At 43.4% G+C, this 25315-nt stretch overlaps 5 protein-coding genes across 6 annotated transcripts; 2 read left to right on the top strand and 3 right to left on the bottom strand.

The window, feature by feature from the left end:
* Positions 1-330: 330 nt before the first annotated feature.
* Positions 331-6055, bottom strand: LOC136445079 (2-Hydroxyacid oxidase 2-like). The gene is made up of 8 exons (XM_066442935.1): positions 5898-6055; positions 5039-5190; positions 3801-4038; positions 2983-3143; positions 2480-2571; positions 1688-1846; positions 1078-1147; positions 331-627 (listed from the first exon to the last, which is right to left on the bottom strand). The coding sequence occupies exons 1-8, from the start codon at positions 6053-6055 to the stop codon at positions 542-544; spliced, it is 1116 nt and encodes a 371-aa protein (XP_066299032.1). The 3' UTR covers positions 331-541.
* A 1289-nt stretch (positions 6056-7344) lies between these two features.
* Positions 7345-8325, top strand: LOC136445078 (phospholipase A and acyltransferase 3-like). The gene is made up of 3 exons (XM_066442934.1): positions 7345-7625; positions 7839-8063; positions 8185-8325. The coding sequence occupies exons 1-3, from the start codon at positions 7416-7418 to the stop codon at positions 8323-8325; spliced, it is 576 nt and encodes a 191-aa protein (XP_066299031.1). The 5' UTR covers positions 7345-7415.
* A 2942-nt stretch (positions 8326-11267) lies between these two features.
* On the top strand, positions 11268-12595 carry LOC136445260 (phospholipase A and acyltransferase 2-like). Its single transcript, XM_066443163.1, has 3 exons — positions 11268-11642; positions 11851-12048; positions 12352-12595. Exons 1-3 carry the CDS (start codon positions 11409-11411, stop codon positions 12445-12447), a joined length of 528 nt encoding a protein of 175 aa, XP_066299260.1. The 5' UTR covers positions 11268-11408; the 3' UTR covers positions 12448-12595.
* Positions 12596-13358: 763 nt separating this feature from the next.
* On the bottom strand, positions 13359-18071 carry LOC136445258 (vacuolar transporter chaperone complex subunit 2-like). Of its 2 annotated transcripts, XM_066443160.1 has the most exons (6): positions 17959-18071; positions 17162-17314; positions 16807-16902; positions 15683-15794; positions 15170-15232; positions 13359-14523 (listed from the first exon to the last, which is right to left on the bottom strand). In XM_066443160.1, the coding sequence occupies exons 1-6, from the start codon at positions 17987-17989 to the stop codon at positions 14373-14375; spliced, it is 606 nt and encodes a 201-aa protein (XP_066299257.1). In that variant the 5' UTR covers positions 17990-18071; the 3' UTR covers positions 13359-14372. The 2 variants fall into 2 exon arrangements, with proteins under 2 accessions (XP_066299257.1, XP_066299258.1); XM_066443161.1 differs by lacking the exon at positions 16807-16902.
* A 4365-nt stretch (positions 18072-22436) lies between these two features.
* On the bottom strand, positions 22437-24153 carry LOC136445259 (uncharacterized). The gene is made up of 4 exons (XM_066443162.1): positions 24062-24153; positions 23511-23622; positions 23182-23244; positions 22437-22706 (listed from the first exon to the last, which is right to left on the bottom strand). Exons 1-4 carry the CDS (start codon positions 24093-24095, stop codon positions 22556-22558), a joined length of 360 nt encoding a protein of 119 aa, XP_066299259.1. The 5' UTR covers positions 24096-24153; the 3' UTR covers positions 22437-22555.
* Between the last annotated feature and the right edge of the window lie 1162 nt (positions 24154-25315).

Below are 25315 nucleotides of genomic sequence, written 5' to 3'. Positions count from 1 at the left end.
GTCGTGCAAACCGGAGATTGAATTCCCCGATGATGCGATAACCCGACAAAAAAGTTCGCGAGAGATAAAAGTGTGGTGCCAAGTCTAAAACGTGGGGCACTTTGTAATCATGGCTCTTTTCATGTAGAGAAACCTGATCTATGTTTGTTCCTGCGTCCTGACCCTGATCTGAGTGTGTTTGACGTACGATGTCGTTTAGGGTTTCGCCGTAGGAAAATATAATAGTCAGTGTTGCTTGGAACAATCCACAAAGGTGATGAAAGTAACTTAGTAATTACGGGCCACATTTTATACATCGAAATTTTAAAAAACCTAGTAATTGGCCTAGGCTGAAATATGATACTGCAACGTAGCAGCATAGAACTTTTCTCTGTCCCACCAAAATCAGAAAAAGCTTCGTCTGATCTGGAAACTACCGTCGATGAACTTGGAGGGTCCCTGCTGCCGAATTTAAACAAAGAAAAAGGGGAAGTGTTAGCTGTCGCGAAGTTCTTTTCTCCGCTTTTCTTCTGCGCAGTGCATCAGTCTGGCTTCTCCTGATTTAGCTGCCTGGACAGTGGCAGCCATGAAGGTAGTAAGACTCGTGCACGATCAGGGATGGTTTAATGTCCGACACCCGGGAGCAGCCTGCAGTAGGAAACAACAGATCAAAGATCCACCCCGACCAATCGAACGCTTTGAAACTCAGATTCGAATCAGTCATGACACGACAAATCACTTTCTAAATCTGACAAAACAAACTCGCCAGTGAGATGCTGGAAAGTGTCAGCTTTCAAAAGATTTTTCAGATTGACAATTTTGGCACTTAGCATAAAGCAGGAAATGAGGTAACTTTTTCTGTGACCATTGACTGATAGCCTCCTGTCAGTGTTCCAAAGTATCTAATAGGAATCCTGCCTCAACTTCCTGTCACTCTTTATCTGCTGTATTCAATTAACGAACATACAAAAACACAAACAAATTACAACAAAACGAAGCTGCAAATCCATGACCCCAGAAAATAATTGATGGTCAACGTAGTATTTATAATCTGTAATCATAAAAATCTTATATAGAGTAGATGAGTGTTCCACATACCTGCCTGTGCCATTGCTAGCTTCAGCTGTTCCTTCAACAGTTGTAGAACTTGCTGGACCCCTTCCGCACCCTGCAACAGAAACTTGTCAATTTAGTACATCAAGATACTGGACACCAGGGCACTACAACTATCCCTCATTATCGTTAATCTTTAGGGTGGTAACTGATTTCCAAGGGAGCCCTAAGATTGCCCCATGTGCGGCCAAAGGACTGTATGTTTTGAACCACTCACACCGGGAAGGACCCCTACTCTTTTCGATAAGTGCGGTGGGTTCTTAAACGTGCTCAAGGTGTGGCTCTCCTTAAACATAGGACCTCCATTTAACGTCCTATCCGAGGAACGTCTCTAACCGAAGCTAGGTACTCATTTTCATCTGAGCGAAATGAGGAAAGTCGTGTTAAGTGCCTTTCCTAAGGGCACAACGTCAACGGGACAAATCAGGGAACCGCAGATTCAAACTCAGTACTTCTGGGTTCTCGGACCAAACACCCTTCCAGATTTCTCTTTTTCACACAATCTAAACTTGACGAATAAAAAAATGTTGAAAGGTTCATCATTACCATTACGTTCAGTTTTCAAAAAGGCAAAAGAGTTTTTTTCAAAACCCACATTACACGCAAGTCCCCAGAGGACAGGCCTGCCGACGAACACACATCGCGCCCCGAGCGCCAAGGCCTTCAGCACGTCCGTCCCACTCCTAACACCTCCGTCAACGTAAACATCCGCCTTACCGTCGACTGCGCGGATAATGTCCGGTAGTGCATCAATCTGGGAGGGGGGTAGATATCAAAGTTGAGATGTGCAGTCAAACCCCCGCTCATTCGCAAGGAGACCACTCGGTCGGTCAGTCGGTCGGTCGCTTGCTCGCTCACTCACTCACTCACTCACTCACTCACACTCTCTTGCTCACTCACTCACTCACGCTCGCTCGCTCGCTCGCTCACACACACACTCACTCACTCATTCACTCACTCACTCACTCACTCACTCACACTCATTCACTCCCATTCATTCATTCACTCAATCCATCTTTTACATGGATGTCCCAGCTATACTAAGTTAAACGAACTTCGTAAGGGACACTCCATCGAGGTCAAGGTCACAACAGCTACACCACCCCACCCTCCTTACAGATAGAAGAGGGCCTGCATGCCCCTTTTACGTAGAGCGTAATCGGCCGTTTTAATTTTAGGTAGAGCGTTGCCAACCACTCCATAATTTAGCGTAGAGCGTAGGGAGGCTTTTCTGAATTTAGCGTAGAGCGTAGGGAGGCTTTTCTGAATTTAGCGTAGAGCGTAGGGAGGCTTTCTGAATTTAGCGTATTACGTAGCCGGCCCTCCGCATTTAGCGTAGAGCGTTGTCGGGACCCCCCATGCAGGCCCTCATAGGAGTGCAACTTACAGTAGCAGGTACTCCGTCCAGCTGTCTGCCCCCATGGTTGGACACACAGATGCCGTCAACACCAACCTTCACTGCTTCCTTCGCATCCTCAGCTACAAAGACAAATTTCTCTTAAGATGCACAACAACAACGATTCTTTATCTTTATTCGAAATTGCAACAATTGTGATTGTTTGAAGATAATATTAAAAATAAAATTCCTCTAAATCCATAATTTTCTAGTTAAGCCTTTTTTATTTCAGGATAATATCTTTTTAAATCTGAAAATCTGTAGCCTGGAATCCATTCTATTTAGCTTCCGGCCGCTACCCTAGCTCCGCTATCGGCCAAATAGTCTGGGCGCCGTTACCATTCAACTAACTCAGTTAGGGTTAGGTTAGAGTTAGGGTAGCGGACGGAAGCTAAATGGGATGGATTCCAGGCTAGAAAATCGGAGCACCGACAAATTAAATTGGTGTGGCTTGGTAAAAAACAATAGGAAAAATCCATAATCTCTTCACAAACCTGATAGGATTCCTTTCAGCACGATTTTGAGCTGCGTATTCTTCCTCAACCAGACCACATCGTCCCACGTGACTGGCTTCTTCAGGTTGTCTCTCATGTAGGCGTTAAACTCGGAAGAGCGAAATTCCATGGGCGCGTCGCCAAAAGACAGATTAGGAAGCCTGTATGATGAAATAATAAGTTTATTGCAAATTCATGCCCGTAGGCTAATTGCATGTTGACAAGAATGTCGAGGTAAAAACAAGAGATCTCCAATGCAAGGTCCCCCAGTATGATGCACTGAGGTCACACAAAAACAGAAAATAGGGTTACAACCCAATGCATATCTAAACCGTGCATACCTGGTGGTGCTGTGCTATAGGTTCAAACTACGGGTGGGTATTTTCTCATGGACCGGACAAAAACAGCGGTCCAGAAAAAATCAGGGGACCGGCCTATGGACCGATTAGAAAATTCACAGTACCAGTATACCAGCAGGCGGTCACATAACTGGTCTAAGAAAATACAAAACAGCAGATTTAACGAAAAATGTGAACCTAAGAAAGTATATCATTTTATACATGACGTTAATGATCCGACACATGCATACACTTGCACTGACAGAGACCTTTACTTGTGTCTCGCTCTCCAAAATATGATGTACTGAGACACTACTATAATGAGGTACAGGTACAGGTCCGGACCTGGACCTAACCCTCTGGACCTGGACCTGGACCGGACCTGAATTTTATGTACCGGTACTCACCCCTAGTTCAAACACATCGCTCAAAGTGGTGTATTTATGTAACCCAGCGGATAAATGTATTTGCAGGTTATACCTCACGCCTTCTGCTGACTCCATCAGACTTGCAGGACGCCCGTGATGGTCCACCGTCAGCCAGATCGCAGTGTATCCCGCGCCCTCGGCTCTTCGGAGCAGTTCTGTGGTACGGCCGGGATCTTTCTGCGGGATCAGGTGAAAACCCCTGACCCCTTGTGGGGCGGCCTGGGCGATGTCTTCCATGGAATAGTTGGCCAAAGAGCTGACTACAAAAGCTGTGTTGGCAGATGCTGCGCCTACAAGTAAAGTAAAAGTAAGTAAAGCAGGCATCCTCAATTGAGGTGAAGCATAATGCTTTTTCAAGTAGCTAGTGGTAGTGCAATGCGGCTTCGCCACGGCTCGCTTTTTTTTATTTTTGGCCAAGCACACCGGGTCACCCCTACTCTTCTCGATAAGTGTGTTGGGTTCTTTTACGTGCAGAGGTTTGACGCCCTAAAGCTCCCTCATACACGGGGCCGCCGTCTTTACGTTCCCATCCGATAGGACAATGCGCATCTTTTCCAGTCATGTCTAGGCCCGGTACAACAGACAAAAAAGTATTGAAAAAAATCATTGAATGCAGGGCTTAAATCTGTAATTTTAAGGTTACCAAAGTACTTTTTCATCAATTCTTTATGTCATAAAGTTTACCGGTAGATTTTTTGACCGACCCACCAAGCAAGTTTCTGTCCCGGGACGGAGGGACGGGTCCTGGAGACAGCCCTGATTGGATGGTTTATTCTCACTAAATAACGATTCAGGAAACTTAATGAAATTAGCAAGATTCAGTTCAACTTCAATATTGGAAATTCTGTAATCAGAAAAGCAATATTTGCAAGCGAATACACCATATTTCACTCTGTCCTGCAACCCTACCAGAATGGACTGTTCCAGGATCTGACTGCTGCAAATATGGAACATCAAATAATAAATTCTTCCCCAAAATGAACTATTCTAGGTCCAAAATAAACTTTCCGAACAACTTGATCCCCAAGCATTAGCAGAATGGACTCTTTCAAAGGCAGCTCCACTTAAGATGGACCATTCCAACAATATTCTTCTCTCACTATATGTATACAGGTAGTGATTCGAAGCATAAGAATATCAATAATAACTTTATCGCAAGTTCATGCCGAAGTCTAATTGCAGACAAACGAGTACATGGAGGTACATGGAAATCGAAATAGTTATCTAGTCTACCCACTCTACTGTGTAAGTTCTATTACAATTTAGAATACAAGTTAAATTACAGTTAACCTTTTGCTGTTGCCTTTTCCCCATCCGGATGTGCGAGTGAGTGGTGGGCAGTCGGTGAGATGGCTACAGGCATGTCCAGTCGGCTGCCCAGGACTGTGGCCGCAGTGTCCACAGTGGACACATCACGCAGGACACGTGGCAGCAGCCGGTACCTGGGCGGTCAGAAATGCACAAAAGCTCAAAGAGGGAGGATTGAACCTACAGTCCTTATAATGACCGCACATGGGTTCCCCCTTATTAATAGCCTCCGGCTAGTTGGACAACCCCAGCATGTACATGCTGAACCAATAAATAAGTCTGTACCTGGTTAAAAGGCGCAAAAGCTTAGAAGGAGGAAATAATGTATGATAGAGAACACAGGTGCTCAGTCTGTACCTGACTAGTGGTCAAAAGGTACAAAAACCTTAGAGGGAGGACCAAATAACAGGCAGACCAAGGATTTTAAAACTATAGAGGATATGTCTGTATTAGCCCAACCAGCAAATTATCTTGTGCCATACATAGACAAAGCTGAAATACCAATCAATCAATCTCGTAGATTCTGATGAAAGTATGAGTACAGCAAGGATACTACATCATTTCCCATGGATAAAAGTCAGTACAAAGGTTCTCAACACACAATGTGTGACCTCTTAAGGCCAATGTTCGGTAGGTCATGGTCAAAGTTCACATTGATCTAGCTGATGCCAGCAAGAAAGAAATGGGCTAATATGACATCTAAATCGTGAAAAATTAAGCATATAAAGCATCGAGGCTTGAGAGGAGGACATCATGAAAACGTTAACCAAAACATGGAGATGATGGAAAACCAAAAATTAAAAAAAAACGAGTTCAAATTGCAACACAAGTTATCACGTGCCTCTGAAAAGCCCGCTTGTTTTCCTGCAGTGTGAATCCATCGGACGGAAAGCTGTAGTACTCCCACACATCGCTGGGAAGGCGCTTCTCTGCTAAAGATTCGAAGTCTTCAAGACGTGAGAAGGAAGCTCGAGACGCACAGCAAGACACAGAACTCATCTTGAGTTCACAACACTTCCAAGTGGTTCAACTTTGACCGCAAAAGGTCAAACTTAAGGCCATACATGTACCTGTTTACCCAAGAAATGTCGCAGTATGTTAGATAATAGTCGGTAAGCAACTCCTGTTGTCGTGTAAATCACTGTGGATCCAAGCTGGTTATCCGTTATATATTTACCCGAGTTTTGTTTGTTCGTTTGTTGTCATGATTATGACAATGAATTTTCATGAAGGAGGGTTATTGGTCAGAAATTACCCATGCAATGGCAGCCAGTGCTGAATTGCTGCAGGGTTTCCAATCACATACTTAGTAATAATCAACAGATACATATTTGCTCCACACGTGCACTTTGTGGAACTGTCGCAAGGGTCTGGGAGGCTGCCATTCGGTGCCAGCAAGTGACCTCAATACGACCTTCCCCAACCGAAGTCAGGTGCACATTCACACCTGGGTGGAGTGAGGAAAGTCGTGTAAAGTGCCATTCCCAAGGGCACAACATCGGGGCATAGCAGTGGTTTCGAACCCGGGACCTCTCGGTTGTTCGTCCTCCAACAATATGTAACCTGTTATTAGCCTAGCGGTCAATGAGAGAACTACACGCTACAAGTCGTAACGTTATAAGATCTTGTGCTACGGTCACATTTCCAAACAGGGGCCCGGCCGGGCTGTTTGCGGGAAAGGAAAAGGAAAGTGTATGCCTAGAAATAAACAAAAGTTATGCTTATGATTGATATTTTTGTTATGTTTGTGTGCTGTGTTGTCTTTTATGCCATACTTTTCGTTCCCGCAAACTGCCCGGCCGGGCCCCGGTTTGGAAAGGTGGCATTATGTGGGAATGTAGCATTATACCTGATCGAATATTACCTGGATTGTCTGATAAAATTGGTATTCACAAGCGACAGGACGACAACAAATAATGTAGAGTGCAGGGCTTCAGAGATCCAAATAAACGGTTGTTAACGTTACCCCTGACTCTGATCTGAGTGTGTTTGACGTATGTCGTTTAGAGTTCCCATGGGACAATAGTTGCCGCTAGGTGCTGCTTGGAACTATCCACATGGGTGATGAGAGTAACTTACGGGCCATATTTTATAGATCGAAATAAAGAAAACTTTAAGAAGGAATTAACCTAGTAGGCTGAAATAAGCCACTGCAACGTAGCAGCATAGAACATTTTTCTGTGCTACAAAAAGCAGACAAAGCAACAACACTACAAGTATGAATCTCTGATTGAAAATGGTATCGTCTGGAAACCACAGAGATGACTCATCCGTCGGACAATAGACCTGCATTCTGCAACACGTTTGGTTTCACTTCGGGTTTGACTTCGTCGTACAAGTACACTCAAAGCAATCGAAAATGGCCAGTGTGCTTATGAGTAGTTTTCGGTTTTCTGTTTACGGCACTTTTCTCAATTCTGATGGGAAACGGCGCTTTAACGATGACGTATTGTCCAGGTGTAAAGAGGGAGACCTGTTGGAGTTTTACAGGATAAGTTACTCTCACTGGGGTGTGTACGTGGGAGACGAGATGGTCATCCATCGTACAGAGGACAACGGCACGGTGAAGGTAAGTCGTCCTATTACTGTAACGCTATCAACCCCAACCCCACCCCGTTAGTCTTGCCTCTTGTGTTTTACCTTCTTAAAAGAAGGTGGTTTCATTGGAAATTTTGTTGTTGTGACAAATGACTGGGGTTCTCCGAGGCACAAAAAGCAGTCTTTGTACATGGTACGAAGATATCAGGTATGGCTTACATGAAAAATCACCCTTGGTTTTCAGGTCAAAGAAGACTGGTTCTGGAGCGTTGTTGGAAACAGCTTGGTCGAGATCAATAACCGCTTGGATTCATGGTTCATGGGCTGGGCTCCGTTGCCAAGAAAGAAGATCGTGAAGAGGGCGCGGTCTAAGCTGGGAGAGGTCGGCTACAGCACGATGATGAATAACTGCGAGCACTTCGCCACCTGGTGCCGGTACGGCGTGGCCCAAAGTGACCAGGTAAATGATGCACACAAAACGTTTTTACTTTTCACTAGCCTGACCATCAGTTCTGTAACATACTTCCCCTGTTAATGAACCACTCATTTAGAGCATCTTCACTGATGTTTCCTTGTCCCCAACTTTACAGGCAATTATGGCCGGGTCCGTCAGCACTGCTCTCACCACTACAGGTCTGTTGACTGGTGCCGGGCCTCTCGTTGGTGTTGGTGTCGCTCTCGGTACGCTGCTGACAACGACTTCCATTGGCTCCAAGATGTCATACAATTAGCTAAAGGGTTGCTTTTTATTCATGGAAAATCTCAAAAGTTTCAAAAAGCCTACAAGCATATTCTCTGTATACTTTGTGCATTTGTAGTAGTAGGAGTCAAGAAAATTACATACTCTTTATCTTTAGCAGTACTCCAAATTGATGACTATAACTCTCCAAATGCTTGCTTAGCACGTCTCATGCCCGATGAATGACGGTATGCCTTTGGTGAACCATTTCTCCATGAAAAATGGAGATATAGTTGTTGTTTTGTGTTATGTGTTTGTTTTTGTTTCCGGACTACTGTAGTCAGCATAACTCTTGATGGAATACAATAACATTGGGTGTGTGGGCAGGTGTTGGGAAGCCGAAAGTCATGGTCGATTTTGGGCCCCCCCTGGTATGTAACCTTGTTTATTCTTGTTCGTATCATCTAACAATAAATGTATGGATTGGCGAAAATTGATGCTTTCCACAGCTCTTTCAGTCTCCATAATAGTTGTGTGGTGTGTTATCGATCGAATACCGGTTGTATTAATTTCTATATTGACTACTGATAATTGAATAGTACAATAAGTCAAAGCTCATGAGTGTTTACTACTGATCTGAACATTAAAATCCACAATGTTCGCTACGTACGGCTCCTTTCATAGAAATAAAGACAGAGGACAACACGCCCTGAAATAATATATAAGGAGTTAGTGATCCTTGGTGAGTTAGGGATCCTCAGGAGTTACGGATCTTCGAGGAGTTAGGAATCCATTAACTTAGATCCTTTCACTAGAGATGGTGTTTCTTAAGAAGCAGGACATCTTTAAGGAGTTAGGGATCCTTAGGGAGTTAGGATTTTAAGGGGTTAGGGATTCTTATGGCCTTAGGGATACTTAAGAACTTAAAGAAGTTAGGGATTGTTGAGAAGTTAGACATCCTTAGGTAGCGTTGGGGTTCATTAAGAAGTTCACTGAGAAGCTAGGGATGTTTGAGGAGTAATCCTCAACGAGTTTGGGATCCTTGAACAGTTCGGGATCCTTGAAGAGTCACATTGTAAGAAGGGAGAGCTGTTGGAGTTCTTCTCGCACTGGGATGTGTACGTGTATTCAGGGGGTTCGAGAGTCATACACCGCACAGGAGACAACAACGGCAGAAGCGGCTTTCTGCTGTACGAAATTCATAATCAGCATCATGCATATGTCACGTTAGAAAGCTTTTGTTGTTGTTCAGCAACTAAATACAGCATTTCTAAGTGGAAAATAATTACAGGTGTTCTTTTGTATCTTCACAATTGCGCTCTCACACCAACAATAGGGGCGACGTGTGACACGTGTATACTTTAGCTATTTCCATCGGTCACAGAAATTGCTCCTGACAGGGCTTTTAAAGAGCAACAGCCTTTCTACTCCGTGATGATATCATACAATGGGTGCACTCCGCTGTTATTAAGATGCAATATTCAGGGTGAAGAGGTGTCATAAAGGGTCTTTTGTATAAATTTATGATCATGCGCTTGACGTTATAATGGGGATAAGATTGTTGACTTCGTCAGAAGGAAGTTGTGTTGATAAACTCAGCTGCTCAGTTATGATTGGTCAAATTTGATAATCCAAAGTAAAGAGAAAGGCTTAATGGACCTACTACAAAGCAACCGTATTTAATTTCAACCTGAACGTTCGAACAAAAACAGACAAATCAGAAAGTGTACAGGCGTATGAGTGAAAATGGAAATCCCCACGTTGACTCATCACTCGAAACTGGGAAGCCCCTGCTGTCAAGTGAAGAACAAAGAAAAGGGGAAGTAGAGCTTAGAGCAACACACAGGGTGGAAATTGACGATAGCACAACAGGTTCTAAAACTTGAAATGCTGATCACGACTCTGTCGAGTGACTAGCAAAGGCGACAAGAGAGATACAGGATTCAGCACTACAGCCGACACATGGCCGAGTTAAGAACGCTGATGGAGGACAGGGACGATCTGTGTAAGGCGATCCGGGCTGCCCATCCAGTAGATGATGTTATCGACGACGACAACGATAACTTACATAGAAATGTTTTGAAAATGCCCGCGGGGCGCACTTGGTATATCAAAGGTCGCCTAAACATTAGCCAATGAGAAGCAATGGTTGTTGAACCAAGATTAGAACCTCCTTGGTTGAATGTAGCCTCCTTTGCTGGCTTCCTGCCAAGCGCCGGCGTTTATTTTCGCGGAGGCCCTAAATCGTGGTTTCCAGCATTATATATATTTCGGACCAGGTTCTTTTGCTGGAGAAATTCTAACTTTCTGTGGCCGGCACGTAGGATTTTTCCAGCAAAAGAACCTGGCCCCGATATGTTGAAACTCGCGAATCAGCGCTCCCCGCAAAAATAAACGCCGGCGCCGCCCAGAGAGCCTGCGAAGGAGGCTAGACTGAACGAACTGCTGAACTGTGGGTGACCGTGCTTTAGATCAGACTGCTATCTTTTTCTATTTAAAGTTTAGACGATATTGGTGTATATACAAGAATGTGGTAAAACCAGTTACTACAGTGTGACTGGATTTAACGTTCTTCTGGACTCAGAAATAGAGTTCATTTTTGATAGTAAAAGTGTCATTTACCGTATTGAAAAACGCTAGAATAGATCAACCCTCAGGACAATAAAAGTAAGAGTCGTACGTGAAACGGCTGACGCAAGGGCATAGCACAAGTACCATGGCGACACAAGCCACTTACGGACTTGACCAATGGGTAACAAGGTTGCTTGACTAAACCATGCAAACATTGGGGATGACCTGATTATATAATATCGACTCCGATCTAAAAGACTATCTAAAAAGAAAGGAGTTACGATGACATCATTTAATGTATAATACAACAGTAATACAATTTACATTACCAAAGGGCAAATATGACCAAACATTTTAAGTAGGCATTTCCTACAAATATCCCAGTAAAAGTGGTGTCGTCTGTTCGCAAAACAAACGCTTCTCTCCATGGCACCCGACAATACAGAGACTTAACTGCAGAAGTGAAACTTCTAGGAAGTGGTAGGAGAAAGGTATTAGACTAGAAAAATAGAGAAATCAAGTATTTTCATTGTCAAGTCTTCAACAGCCCTGCGTGGAAGAAGGATGACTCCTGAAGAAAAGGCCCGCCGTCACAATGAAAAGGTTCTCGAGAAGTGCAAATTGGGAGATCTGTTAGAGATCCCCAGAACCGGTTACTCTCACTGGGCAGTGTATGTAGGGTTAGGTGATAACGGCTGCAAGAATGTTGTCCACGTCTGGAGGAGGTACAAGGACCGTAAACCTGGCGATCGCGATCTGTGTTGTAAAAATGCAGACGGTTCCAAATGCGACACAACGGTAAGAGTTTTAGACAATCATAGTGTGGCAACTTATAATGGTGGCCCAGCGATAAAAATTGTGGCGTTTTAGTACGTCTTGCTGTAGCAAGATCTAATCATTTTAGTACCTGCTTTTGAGTTTAACGTTTGATACGTAGTTGTTGGTACGTTGATGACATACCATATTCACGTGACTCAGCAATGGCAAAATTCGCCCTGTTTGTTAGATCATGGAACAGTCGTTCTGGTCTGTTGTCGGAAATAGCCAGGTCAAGAGGCATAACTCGAGGTCACCGTTTACCCCGGAGGAGATTGTGAAGAGGGCGCGGTCCAAGCTGTGTAAGCCATACAACTACAGCTTGGCAAAGAACAACTGCGAGGCATTCGCCAACTGGTGTCGGTACGGTGAGAACATCAGTAGGCAGGTAAGTAAACGTAATACCCTCTTGAAATGGACGTGAAGTTAGCTTGACTTTGTTTGAAAGCGTTTCTAAAGATTTTCTTTATCTTGTATGATTCTCCCCTATAGGAGTATATCATTATGTTCCTTTTTTTAGATATGAACAAATGATGTTATTTGTAATAAGGTTGTGGGCGGGCGGGATTCACCAACGCTGTTGGTGGCATGGCCGTAGGATGTGACATTGATTAAAGCCTAGATAAGTGTCACTGTACTTCAACCTTTGATTGACTTCCTCACCAACGTTCTCTTTCCCCCACATTTGCAGGGAGATAATGCCATCAGATTGGGCGGTACTGTGATGTGCATGTCGCTCATGGTGGTTGTCCTAACTATAGTCTACCTTAAAATCAAGCATTCGTAATGTAAATCATTATAAATCTATATGTGAATCCCACATTTCATTCATGATGTTAATTTCTGTATAATAATCAGTGATCACATGAGGAGATAAGACACTCCATCAGTCTCTGGTAAAACCTAGGTGTGGACAGTTGAACTTAAGTTGTGTATCTAATTATATATAATCTACAGAGTTTCATGTTTCATTCTATATGTGTTCCACATACATATACTTGTATCCTAAACGTCTGTAATGAGGGGCAGTAAACAGAAGAAACATACTTAATGTCCCATGCTGACTGTTTGAAAAGTTGAACGAGGTGCCCCTGTGTAAAGAGACAAAATTCTTCACATTTAGACAGCTTTCTATGTCTTTGTATAAGCTGTATGTCATCACTCTAGATGCACTCGTTTGGATTCTGTAAGGTGATGTTCCACCTACCATCTATCAATTAATACACTACATATATGGATTAGCGACATCTTTAGATGCTTTCCATTTCTTACAGGTAACAGCTCTTTTAGACTCCATTCGTAGTTCTTGGGAAAACGACAGCGAAGAGACTGGCATTCAGACTTTCAGACTCCATTGTAATAGCTGTGTGGTCCATTATAGCCCCATGTATCGTATCACAATGTTTATCAGTCATTCAGAATCCGTTGTCCGTGTCACAAAATCAATGACTCGATAAATATCGACTTGAGAATTCTGTGTAACTAAATTGCCATTGCAAAGTATGAACAACAACCGCAACACGATTAATGCTGTCAACCCATCTTGTCACCAGACATACATGTAGGCCAGAAGTGATAGAGTAGTTTCTTTATTCAGATAAATTCTGTTTCTTTACTTGCTTATTTGTTTAAGAATGCCAGTGCCAGACTTAAGGCATTAAGCTTGCTGTAATTCTATCTCTGAAGCTTCAACAGGTACAAGATACAAGATAACTTTATTGGATGTCGCAGTGTTGCCACTGAATTAAAAACCAATATGCAATCATGAAAAGCAGCAGGCTATATGAAAGAGTATTGTTTGCCATGTCCTGTAACTTTGAAACGCTGTTTGACGTTGACACGGAGTATAGAGGTTCACAGTCTGTGCGTCATTAAGCTATGTACAAAGGCTAGGCATGTATAGTCATTTAGTGTGTAGGGAAACCGATCGATGATCAAGTTGTTGTGAATGCTACTACATACGTCAGTAACTTCAATCTTGTCGTCATTTGTTTTGTAACCAACATAACGCAATGCAGCTTCTGGCACACGCAGTTTTTGCTACCTGCAATTGTGATTTGAGTGTTGAAGAGCAACATTGAACACATGTCAATTGTACAATGTGTACTGTGCGATGTTCTGCAACAGACCGGAAAATCATTAAGGTTATCAGATATCAACGGCTCACTCTGGTACAATAGGTTAAAGTTCATGACAGTGTTTACTATGTACAGCTCCGAACATTAACAATATAAACTAAAATAAAGACAGTTAGAGGACAACACGCTCTGAAATGATAGTTCCTATTCCTTCATGAGATAGGGAACCTTAAAGGACTTAGGGATCCTTAAGGACTTAGGAACCCTTAAGGTGTTCGGGATCTTTCAGAGTTAGGGATTCTTGGTGAGTTAGGGATCCTTAGGAGTTAAGGATTTTTGAGGAGTTAGGATCCTAATGGAGTTAGGAATACTAAAGTAACTAGGGATCCTTAGGAGTTACGGATCTTTGGGGAGTTAGGGATACTTGAAGAGTTAGGATTCATTAAGTACTTAGGGAATCATTGGGAGTTAGGCATCTTTTTTGAAGAATTAGGGATCCTTGGTAACTTCTGTTTCTTAAAACAAGTTGGGGTTCCCTAGAAATTTGACGTTCGTTAAAGAGTTAAGGATACTTGAGACCTTTTTTCTGAAGGAATTTGCATTCCTTAAGGAAGTTGGTACTCCTTGGATATCCTTAAGGAGTTGGGGTTGTTGGCAGCCCCTGACCCTCCCCATCCGGGAAGGTGACCACCACGAAGGCTCCGTACATAATGTTACCGTAAAGCTCCACGATGGACGCCGCCACGATCAGAACAACCAGCGCTCCCGTCCACCACAGGCTGCGTCTGTAGGGGGGAAGCACATTTCTTTATTTATTTATTTGAGTTCATCACAGACAGGAGGTTAAAATAAGGAAGGGCAAAACTGGTGCCTTTACAAGTCCCCCCCCCCCCACACACACACACTCACACACTTAAGACATCAATTGTTACAATACATAGCAGTATAAATCAACTTGGCATACAAATGTACAAAACACATCATATATTACAAGAAGCATAATCCAATTACATGTATTATACATGGAGCAAGGGGTCAAGAGCTGCACCCATGCTTCCCTGTCTTCATCAAAATGCTAGCCTGAGTGTCAACCTGTTCAGTTCCATATTCTACCTTGTATCAAAATGAACCCTCTTTGCCTCTGTATATTTTTGTCTATCAAAATGAACCCTCTTTGCGTCTGTATATTTTTGTCTAAACAAACTTCGCTGGGAACAGACAGCTATGGGCAGAAGCAGATGGAAATCTGCGGTAAATTTTGCATAAAAGACCTCCCCAGAACTTCTGTGTTGGTGGGCAGAGGCTGTGTTGGGATGAAGCTGATCAGAGCTGCCAGAGAAACCAGTGCTGCTGATGCGCGACGCAGGCGGAAGGAGAGAAAGGGAAACACAAACATTGAGCTAGGACAGATAAGACTTTTCTAAAACAGACCTGTACGATAAGGCCTGGTCCGAGCCTTTCCGCAGCCAGTGGAGACGAATGTAGAACTCGTACCTGCAGCAAATACAAATGCTATTCACATCGATGAAGGTTAGACATCCAGGTAATAAGATATACAAGATAACAATTACTCAAGCAACTGGAGCAACGTTTCAGGTAGCATCCACTACTTTTCGGTCAGAGACTGGCGTAAGATAGGAGATGTTACTTGAAACGTCTGACGTCCGTTTCAAAAATCTATCCAGCTGCGTCAAGTAATTGTTACCTTGTAAATCTTATTTAGTGTCACCAATGAAACCGACAAATTATACGAGCAGACGTAAGTGACGAGTTCATTTTCCTAATCAGATTTAGGATTGCGGGAGTGAGTGTAGGTAAATCCAGAGTACAGTGAGTCTCACATGGCATCTGCTCAGCAATGATTTATGGGACTACATGCAACTAAGGAAATGACCCGTACAACACAAATAGAGAATATGTCACATTGATACAATGAAACCTCACCATGACCAGACGATATGCAGCACACCAGCCGGCACCATCACCCACCCCACGATGTTCGGACCGTGTTGGTTAAACGTCATCAAAGCCGTGCCGATTCCAACCAATAGCAGCCCTGAATTGAAACATCTGACATATAAGGTGTTTGAAGTCACGTGAGTATGACGTATATTAGGCGTCCGCCATGTTGGTGGATTAAAGACCTGCGAACGGTCGTGATGTTCTAAAAAGCTGATTTATCTGTACCAAGGTACACATCCCAGAGTCTGTTTTCGTTTGCCTCTACCAGGCATTTCTAAAGAATCATGAATAACTCCTCTGGAATGTTACTCTACACTATTTCCAGCAACTTGTGGAGTCTGGTAGAGGCTATGCGTTCGTACTGATCCTCCAGCTCGGTATGATTAAAGAGAACCAATTGCAATGGATTCAATCGAAACTGGCGTGACCTTGAGACGTACAAACAGCAGACATCGATGACCCCCTGGCGTTTCCAGTTCCCATAATTCTGACTCCAGTTCTCAGAATTCTGTAGAATTCTGGATCTAGCTCGCGGAATTCTGTAGAAATCTGACTCCAGTTCCCAGAATTGTTCCCAGAATTCTGGCTCCAGTTCACAGAATTCTGACTCCAGTTCCCAGAATTCTACTCTAGTTCACAGAATTCTAATTCTGGTTCCAGTTCCCAGAATTCTACTCTAGTTCACAGAATTCTGGCTCCAGTTCTCAGAATTCTGGCTCCAGTTCTCAGAATTCTGGCTCCAGTTCACAGAATTCTGGCTCCAGTTCACAGAATTCTACTCTAGTTCACAGAATTCTGGCTCCAGTTCTCAGAATTCTGGCTCCAGTTCACAGAATTATGGCTCCAGTTCACAGAATTGTTCCCCAGAATTCTGACTCCAGTTCCCAGCTCCAGTCCACAGAATTCTGACTCCAGTTCAAAGAATTCTAATTCTGGCTCCGGTTCTCAGAATTCTGGCTCAAGTTCCCATGATTCTGACTCCGTTCACACAATTCTGCCTCCAGTTCCCATAATTCTGCAGAATGGGGGGGGGGGGGGTCGTCAATGCCTGATACATATAATTTAGACTGGAATTCCTATATTAAACTGGGGGCTGTTTACAGTACCTTGGTTCATGAAGGCGGCCAGTGTTCTCTCCATGGCAGAGACGGTGGAGGGGTCTGGGGGATGCTCTTCGGTGAACGACTTAAACGCCGGCTTGCCTGAAACGCGTTAGGTGAAAATATATATATATACGCGCATAATTGCTGTGTACAGAACTAAATACATCGTTTTAATTTCTTGCCAACAAAACTAAGATTGTTTTCAGATGAGATACGTTTTTCCTAATCTCAAAGCTGATGTATCGGTGGCAATGACAGTCTCCAACTGGCAAAAATAGTATTATTGGCCACTCGGTGGCCACTTAGACTCCGTTTGCCAATACTGTCATTGCCACCGATAGATCAGCTTGGAAATTACCTTTTTCCATCCGGTCGGGATCTGAAAACGCCTCGATCCCGTCTTCCCATGTCTGTCTCGTAGCAATCCTGCTCCCAGACAAACTGGTCACCGTTATTTCGTTCCCGTCTGTCATGTCGAATCCACCATTCACCTGGCCCGGCAAGGAAGAGCCTATACGCAACACAACAAGGAGCTTTTGTCAAGAGGGTCATCTTTTCGGCAGCGTTTGTCTGGGCGTCTGTTGGTAACAAGATAACTCAAGACCAGCTCGCTGGATTGGTTTAATATTTGGTGTACTGGTAGTTTGTACAAAGACTGGAAATGATTAGATTTGGGGCCCCCTAGCGGCCCAATCCCAATTCATTCTGTCAAAAATCAACAGGTTGCTATTGACATTCCGGGCCAGACCAATACAAGGCTTTGAATGTGAGAGTTTGTGTGCTTGACAGTTACACAGTTAAACTTCGCGAGTATTGCAAACAGTTGCTTTGTTATTACAGTATTTCAGTCTCAACAAGGTATGTGCCTTTTGTCTGTATGCCAAATGTAAAATCATCCACTTAAAAAAAATGAATGTGCTACATTAAAACTACCATTACTTTTTGACCCATCTTCGTAACCATTGTGCCCCTTGTTTCCGGTTACGAGTTGACAAACTGTACGATCTTTGTTTCCAGATAAAACGGAAAACCCTTGGCTTTTTTTCCAGGTAAGCCGAGAAACTCCCCCCCCCCCCTTATTCCGGATAAGATCAACAAACTGTTTGAAATACCCTGGTGACTGTTATTAACAACGGAGCGGTAACGTGTACTTACCCATGTTGAAGGAAGAGCCTGGTCTGTCCATCCTCGGTAACGTTACTAGTACCTCGCAACGAAAGTATACGACACTGATATGACAAAAGGCAAACAAGACTTATCATCAAGAAACATGAATAAAGTTAGATAAATGTTGAAGAAAGACACAATTGAGAACATGTTAGGCTAAGTTTACTTTAAGAAGCTCTCTACTAAAGCATCTCAAAAAAGGTGCATTCCGTACGACACATGTACATGTACACACGCGACTGTCCCAGTTTGCTGTCGCACATGTAGGCCTGCTGTACACCCGTCATTCGATGTGCATGAAAACACTTAAGAAAGTCAAAAGTACAAACGTTGAAAGATTGATACTAGCTACATGCATGAAAGTCCGATATAGGTTTCTCTATACCTCTATACAGTCATATACAGGACACTCAGAAAAGACTGGAGTAAGGTAGGCTCCTTTGCAGGCTCTAAGAGTCGGGCTTTTTAGGGTTTAAAATGCACTTTTCTGATGGTATACGGAGGCGGCTTACAAGACACCGTGTGCAATCATAGCTGATATGTCATCAGAAAAAACGAACACATTATCGGCCCCCACAAAACCGACTCGTGGAGTCTGCTAAGGACGCTAGGCCGCCAGGGGTACAGCTGAACCGTTACACCAACAGCACTGTCGACGTCATACTGAAGTTATTAGCTTACGTGGTCATGCAAGTTTGAATAAAATTCCTTTGTGTCTTACCCAACAAAGATTCTTTTTTTTGCACTGTCATACCGAAGACGAGCGAAAAGACCGCTGTATCATAGTGCATCGTATATATAAGACACACTCATGAGATCGCTACAGAAGAGACGACGTCACAGTTTGTAAACGTTAAAAAGACCAGATCAAATAAACCATAGGGCATGACCAGTCAGGTAACCTTTCAACGGTTCCATATATCATAACGTATTACAGCCGCAAATTGGAGGGCGTTCGTCGGACAGTCGGGGACGCGTCGGACAAGATTCAGCTGTCTGGCGACAAAGAAGTTGTGGTACACCCATTTCAACTGTCAGTTCTGTTAAAGCCTTGCCGAAAGTCCGACCACCAAGAAAAATCGTACTACGAATCTGACTTTAGCTACAAACAAACTTCACGTACATGATGACGTATGGCGGGGGAACACCGTCAGGACGGCGGGTTAACCATTAACAGCGACGGAACGTCAACACGACGGCGGCAGGCGAACCACCTGCACGCCAGGTAGAACAACAGTACGCGGCGTCCTTCAGCCGACTGTTCTGATGACACACCCACTTTCCAAGAGATTCATTCTAAAGTCAAGGACCCATTCAGCACGTATAACCCATCGATAACCTACGTAATTACCTGTGAGCCAGCTCTTTTGTACGTCAGACCCGGAGCAGAACAATGCCTTTGTTGTGATATTATTCAAATCGGAAGATAACCGAGGAGGATTTGTCACTAAGAAATTAAGACAAAAGAAGCAAAAAAATAAAAACAACACAAACCCCGCTGTTTTTTATGGACGTGCGTGTTCGTCAGGTCAATTTTCATGAAACCTTTTCAGATGCATGTAAAAGTATATCTTTTTAAACAAAATTCTCAACCTTAAGCTCTATTTGCAAGACCCTGATATTCAACCAACAGCAGGCCCATGACTTTTAAACTGCAAAAAGCTGTCTCAAAATGATACCAACATTTCCCCCCCACTCCAAATGGACCACACCACATTGCCGCGTTGCTCTTCCCATGACCTTCTGACAGCCGCGCTCTACCTGGAAGGGTCCCGCCGCTTGTTTGGTTACCGTCAGGTCTTGTGTCATCTGTCCGCGTTCTGCTACAGAAACTGCTTTACTTGTGCTTAAACAGCTTAAGGTGAAGCCTTAAGAATGGAGCAGGACATACCTAGCCTAATATAACCTGGGCCCAACATAAACTCAACACGCTTCCCTCCTTTCACCGGGACGGGTGGGTACGGATACAGGCTGGACTCCCACTGCAAGCTAACTGTATATCCCGACAAATTAAAACCCAACAGTCCCATGGGGAAATGTTCAAAGATCTAACCATTTTTACCTTTTCCTAGAGATACAGATTAGTCACCCTGCAACTGTAAACACGCCTTGATCCATCTAAAACAGCAGATCTGATTTCTATCAACGTTGTTCCTTTGATGATATGAAAAGTAGCCTCTACCAGGCTCCGTCCTATCGTTGGGAAAATAGTAGAAATCAGCCGAGGTACTCCGCTATACAGGGTAGGTTCGCTATACAGTAAAGTTACATTTCGATGGACAGGCTATGTAAAGACAACAAACTTTTAAAAAAAGCACCTGTGGAATTTTTACTGCACATTTATTTTAATTTTATTTTTTTATTTTACTAGGGTCCATCTCAGATCCACGGATCTGCTTTTCAGATGACCCTGGGCTCGCACATTAAAAAATACAATCATGAACAGCTACTAGTGCGTTCACCTTCACCCTTTGAGCCAGTGGTACCATACCAGCCTCTGCCAGCAGGGTATGCGGTCTTGGAGCGTCCGCCCTGTGATAATCCTGGCTGCCCGATTTAGCAGTCTAGTCAATTGTGGTGACTTTGTCTTGTTACAATGAAAAAGCGATGGTAACCAGGCAGTAGCACAATAATCCAGGTGTGAATACAACAGGGTCCGACACATGACTAGCAGGATCTCCTTAGTGACAAAGGGTTTAGCCCGCCTTACGGCACTAAGGCCAGCAAGGAGCTTTTTATGATCCGCTCGGTGTGAGCGGCCCATTTTAGAGAAGAGTCCATGGTGACACCTAGGTAGGTAAATACGTTTACCTGCTCAAAATAGTTAAACCCATCAGTTACAGTGATGTTCTTTCCTGCGTGGCGCAGTTTCTCGGGTGATCCGAAGATCATGGATTTCGTTATATCAGGGTGAAGAGATAGTCTGTTCTCAGTTAACCAGTTCGCTGCCAATTTCATGTCCGCTGAAACAGCCTCCTCACATTCTTTTGACAGGCTTGACATTATACAAGAGTCCATACTTAAGTACTTCAGGCTTATCTTGGAGCAGTAAGATGCATCTCAAGAGGATTTTTTTAAGAATGAAGACAGAGTTTGGAACGTAAACCAGGCAAATTGGGATACACAGATTTTTGCAAAGTTTGCATAACGTAAAATGTGAAAAATACAGTGATTTACACCAACTCAAGAAGAGATGTTCTTTAAATTTTGTGAAAATTTCAATTCATTTCATACAAAAATGAACCTGCTATGATAGAAATTGCGTTAGTTTTTGAATCGCCCTCGTATTTTTTTGCAGCCGAAAGAAAGACATAATCAACAGTCGTAGTTCCGCTCAATACGAAGGCAGCATTGATTTCACCCTTCGCTTTACGTACCCACAAAACAACAAGCTATGAAAACCATAGATGTATATCCTCCATATATGATGTACATAACATCGCGAATGTAATATGTTGTATTGTTCTTTTTTTTTTTAGGTCTTGAATTTTCTGACTAACATGGCGTAAGGGGCTGCTGTTATTGTGGGTACGCTGCTGGTGGTGAGTTTCCAGACGAAGAGAGGAAATTAGGAAAATTTCTGTTGTCTATATAATATGCACATTGTCATTCTACATTCATCAATTTAAAGAGGACCATAATCTCAGAATATTTCAAAAGATTTGTCCACACTGTTATTCTGTCAGCTACAACTTATTATGAGAGCTATACGCACATGTAGTTCATGTATCGTATCGCAATGTTAATCTGTCATTCAGAATCCGTCGTACGTTTAAAAAAAAATCAAGTACATGTCACAAACTCGACGACTCCATGTACAAAGGCTAGGGCATATATGATAATCTAGTGCGTAGGGAAATCGATCGATGATCAAGCTGTGGTGAATACTGCTGCCTATATCAGTAACTTAATTGGAATCTGCTTTATGATAAGCATTACATAATGCAGCTTTTTAGCTCACGCGATGTTTTGCTACCGGCAATTGTGATTTGTGTGTTGAAGAACAAGAATAAACACATGGCATTTGCACAGTGTGTACTGTTAGTTATTTTGCAAAAGACCGGAAAATCATCAAGGTCATCAGATATCAACGGCTCACTCTGATACAATTGGTTAAAGTCCATGACAGTGTTTACTGAAGCTCCGAACATCAACATGTTGACAATATTTACTACGGCTTCGTGTATAGAAATAGTGAGTTAGAGAACAACATGCCCTGAAATGACAGCTCGTTTCCTAACAGAGTTAGGTATACTTAAGGAACTAGGGATCCTTGAAGAGTTAGGGATCCTTGGGGAGTTTGGAGTTAGGGATCCTTGGGGGAGTTAGGGATCCTTGAGGAGCTAGGGATTTGGGCTCCTTGATTTCCTTAAGGGGTTGAGGTTCCTTAAGGAGCTGGTGCTCTAGGAGTTAGGAATCCTTAAGGAGTTAGGGTCCTAGGAAATTGGGATTCTAAGCTACTAAGGAGTTTTTAAAAAGGAATTCGGGTTCTTTACGGAGTTGATATTCGTAAAGAAGTTTGGTTTTCACAATGCGTTAGCGATCCTTAAGGAGTTGGTACAGCTTTTTGAGGAGTAGGTGACCCTTAAGGATTTGGGGTTGTCGGCAGCCCCTGTCCCTCCCCGTCCGGGAAGGTGACCCGAACGAAGGCTCCGTAGACGATGTTAGCGTACAGCTCCACGATGGACGCCGCCACGATCAGCACAACCAGCGCCCCGGTCCACCACAAGCTGCGTCTGTCGGGAGGAAATACAAGCGTGGTGAGGGTTAGAACTTCGCATAGTCTACGGTCACAATTGGAAAAGTGGCCCCGCGGAATACTTTACGGGCGGGGCTACACCCCCTTCGGGCACTGGTGCATATGTGACCGAAGCATTACTGACCCCATCGGTTCAATATACCTTTCTAGTTCCTCCTTTGTAATGGCCACAGATTTCCTTCTTGAGTGTAGTTTCACTTTAAAACAAAAATAATACCACCAATATGTCGATCTGAAGATATATCCACCATGTTGGAAGGTTAAAGATACCAACCAGGTTATTCAATGCGAGAGGTGTTTTCCCTTGAAATCTGTTCTTACTAAAGAGATTCCTTTGACTACTTAAGCACTGGTTGATGAGTATTTGATGGTACTAAAATATAATGGCGCCTGAGTTCGCCATGATAGATCTTTCGGCACGTGCTCAGGATTTCAAATGACCTAAAACAGACCTGTACGATAAGGGCTGGTCGGAGCCTTTCCTCAGCCGGTGGAGACGAATGTAGAACTCGTACCTGCAGAAAATACAAACCAAATCCCATTTAAGTATCATCAACAAAATTGAACACTAGTAGGAACAGACGTGATTATAAGTCTTAAGTCTATTTCCCGACTTAGATTAAGAGCTGCGGCTGTAAATGTGAACGATGAGTTGCAACAAGGTGAATCCAGCATACATGTTCGATGTGTTTTATAAGAATGAATGAATGAACTATATAACTATAAGGCTAGCCAATGGCTAGTTGGGCAGTCTAACCAATGAATAGATGAGAAACCTTACCATGACCAGACGATATGCAGCACACCAGCCGGCACCAGGACCCACCCCACGATGTTCGGTCCGTGTTGGTTAAACGTCATCAAAGCCGTGCCGATTCCAACCAATAGCAGCCCTGGATTGAAACATGTGACATATAAGGTGTTTGAAGTCACTTGAGTATGACGTATATTAGCGTCCGCCATGTTGGTTGATTAAAGAATTGCGAACGGTCATGGTGTGAGAATGTATTTTAAAAATATGATTTATGTGTTCGAAAGGAGAGATCTGCCCTCATAGTCTGTGTTAGTTTATCTCAACCAGGCCTTCCTATATTCAAACTTTATAGTGGTAGGTTGAATAATGGCCAGTGGGGTCAAACCGTGAGGGTAACATTGCATCGAAAAGTTGCAAAATGTATTTATGATGGCCGCCCCCCTCCTCTGGCATGTTATTTTATCTGGCCAATTTAGACTATTTCCAACAACCTGTGGAGTCTGTTAGAGGCTATGCTGTCGTACCGATACTCCAAGTGATTCAATCGAAACTGGCGTGACCTTCAGAAGTTTCAGTACCTTGGTTCATAAAGGCGGCCAGTGTTCTCTCCATGGCAGAGACGATACTGGGGTCTGCGGGATACTCTTCTGTCAACGACTTAAACACCGGCTTGCCTGTAACGCATTAGGTGAAGCATTAAAGTTTATCTTCAAATCATCATCATGATAACTTCATTGCACAACAATTGTACATGTACAGTAGCCTGAGTGTCATCCTGTTTCAGTTCCAGGCTTTACCTTCACAAAGGCCTGGAACTGAAACAGGATATCGATGACACTCAGGCTACATGTACAGCGTACAAAGTATGGTATTTACTGGAACATTACTACAGTTCCATAAGGCTAATCTACCTAATATGTAGAATGGGCTTCTACAATCATTGGAGGAATTTCTATAGCGGCTAGACATTCTTGAATATACCTTCCTATGTATACCATGCAAGGGTTGTCACATGTGAAATCTATATACGTGCATGCTTGCTTGCTGTGTACGAGAATAAATACATCGTTTTCTTGCCAACATATCTAAATTTCAGATGAGGTACGTTTTTCCTAATCACCTAGCAGATCTATCGGTGGCAATGACAGTATCCAACTAGTAGTATCATTGGCCACTTGTTGTCCAGTTGGACTACTTTTGCCTGTTTCATTGGATACTGTCATTGCCACCGATAGATCAGCTTGGAAATTACCTTTTTCCATCTGTTCGGGATCTGAAAACGCCTTGATTCTGTCTTCCGATGTCTTTCTCGTAGCAATCCTGCTACCAGACAAACTGGTCACAGTCATCTCGTTCCCGTCTGTCATGGTGAACCCGCCATTCACCTGGCTCGGTAGGGAAGAGCCTAAAAGTAAAACAACGTGGAGCATTCTTATATGTTTGTCTAGTGCCTTCTGTCATGATTTCCGTGCTACTGACACACTTGAATTAAACTATATCTAATTCAGTATGGTTCACGTACACTTCGCCTGTGTTTACACAATCTCTCGCTAGATGGGGTAAATGACCCCCCTTCTAGGGGGGGCGGTATCCGTCGGGCCGTCCCATCAAGCGCGATTTGTCAGGCTAAACGCACGCTATGCTTTGTCGGCAGGGATGTTCATACGAGTCGGACCATTGTCAGTTCGGACCATGGCAAGCCGGACCAACACCTTTAACCCAACCCTAACCATAATCCAACATCAAGGGTTGATTGGTCCGAGTCGACATTGGTCCGACTCTTTCTTATCCCCGCACAAAGTCAAACATTTGCCGTTTTCTTTCTCATTCAG

This window comes from Branchiostoma lanceolatum, chromosome 11 (genome assembly GCF_035083965.1).
Source record: "Branchiostoma lanceolatum isolate klBraLanc5 chromosome 11, klBraLanc5.hap2, whole genome shotgun sequence".
NCBI classification, from domain to species: domain Eukaryota; kingdom Metazoa; phylum Chordata; class Leptocardii; order Amphioxiformes; family Branchiostomatidae; genus Branchiostoma; species Branchiostoma lanceolatum.
Note: the sequence above shows the minus strand (reverse complement) of the source record. Positions and strands in the feature narration are given on the sequence as shown.

Bases quoted from the DNA above. Each gene is read 5' to 3' on its own strand.
- LOC136445079 (XM_066442935.1), bottom strand. From the start codon at position 6,055: ATGAGTTCTGTGTCTTGCTGTGCGTCTCGAGCTTCCTTCTCACGTCTT. The intron at 4,039-5,038 runs GTTAACTGTAAT...CTTTACTTGTAG, and splicing joins GGAAAAGGCAACAGCAAAAG to GCGCAGCATCTGCCAACACA. The intron at 3,144-3,800 runs GTATAACCTGCA...TTCATCATACAG, and splicing joins GAGTCAGCAGAAGGCGTGAG to GCTTCCTAATCTGTCTTTTG.
- LOC136445078 (XM_066442934.1), top strand. From the start codon at position 7,416: ATGGCCAGTGTGCTTATGAGTAGTTTTCGGTTTTCTGTTTACGGCACT. The intron at 7,626-7,838 runs GTAAGTCGTCCT...CTTGGTTTTCAG, and splicing joins AGGACAACGGCACGGTGAAG to GTCAAAGAAGACTGGTTCTG. The intron at 8,064-8,184 runs GCACACAAAACG...CCAACTTTACAG, and splicing joins AAAGTGACCAGGTAAATGAT to GCAATTATGGCCGGGTCCGT.
- LOC136445260 (XM_066443163.1), top strand. From the start codon at position 11,409: ATGACTCCTGAAGAAAAGGCCCGCCGTCACAATGAAAAGGTTCTCGAG. The intron at 11,643-11,850 runs GTAAGAGTTTTA...CCTGTTTGTTAG, and splicing joins GTTCCAAATGCGACACAACG to ATCATGGAACAGTCGTTCTG. The intron at 12,049-12,351 runs GTAAGTAAACGT...CCACATTTGCAG, and splicing joins GTGAGAACATCAGTAGGCAG to GGAGATAATGCCATCAGATT.
- LOC136445258 (XM_066443160.1), bottom strand. From the start codon at position 17,989: ATGGACAGACCAGGCTCTTCCTTCAACATGG. The intron at 17,315-17,958 runs GTAAGTACACGT...TGTTGCGTATAG, and splicing joins AGGCTCTTCCTTCAACATGG to GCTCTTCCTTGCCGGGCCAG. The intron at 15,233-15,682 runs GTGAGGTTTCAT...TATTTGCTGCAG, and splicing joins CTGCATATCGTCTGGTCATG to GTACGAGTTCTACATTCGTC.
- LOC136445259 (XM_066443162.1), bottom strand. From the start codon at position 24,095: ATGGAGAGAACACTGGCCGCCTTTATGAACCAAG. The intron at 23,623-24,061 runs GTACTGAAACTT...GTTTCAATCCAG, and splicing joins GGCCGCCTTTATGAACCAAG to GGCTGCTATTGGTTGGAATC. The intron at 23,245-23,510 runs GTAAGGTTTCTC...TATTTTCTGCAG, and splicing joins CTGCATATCGTCTGGTCATG to GTACGAGTTCTACATTCGTC.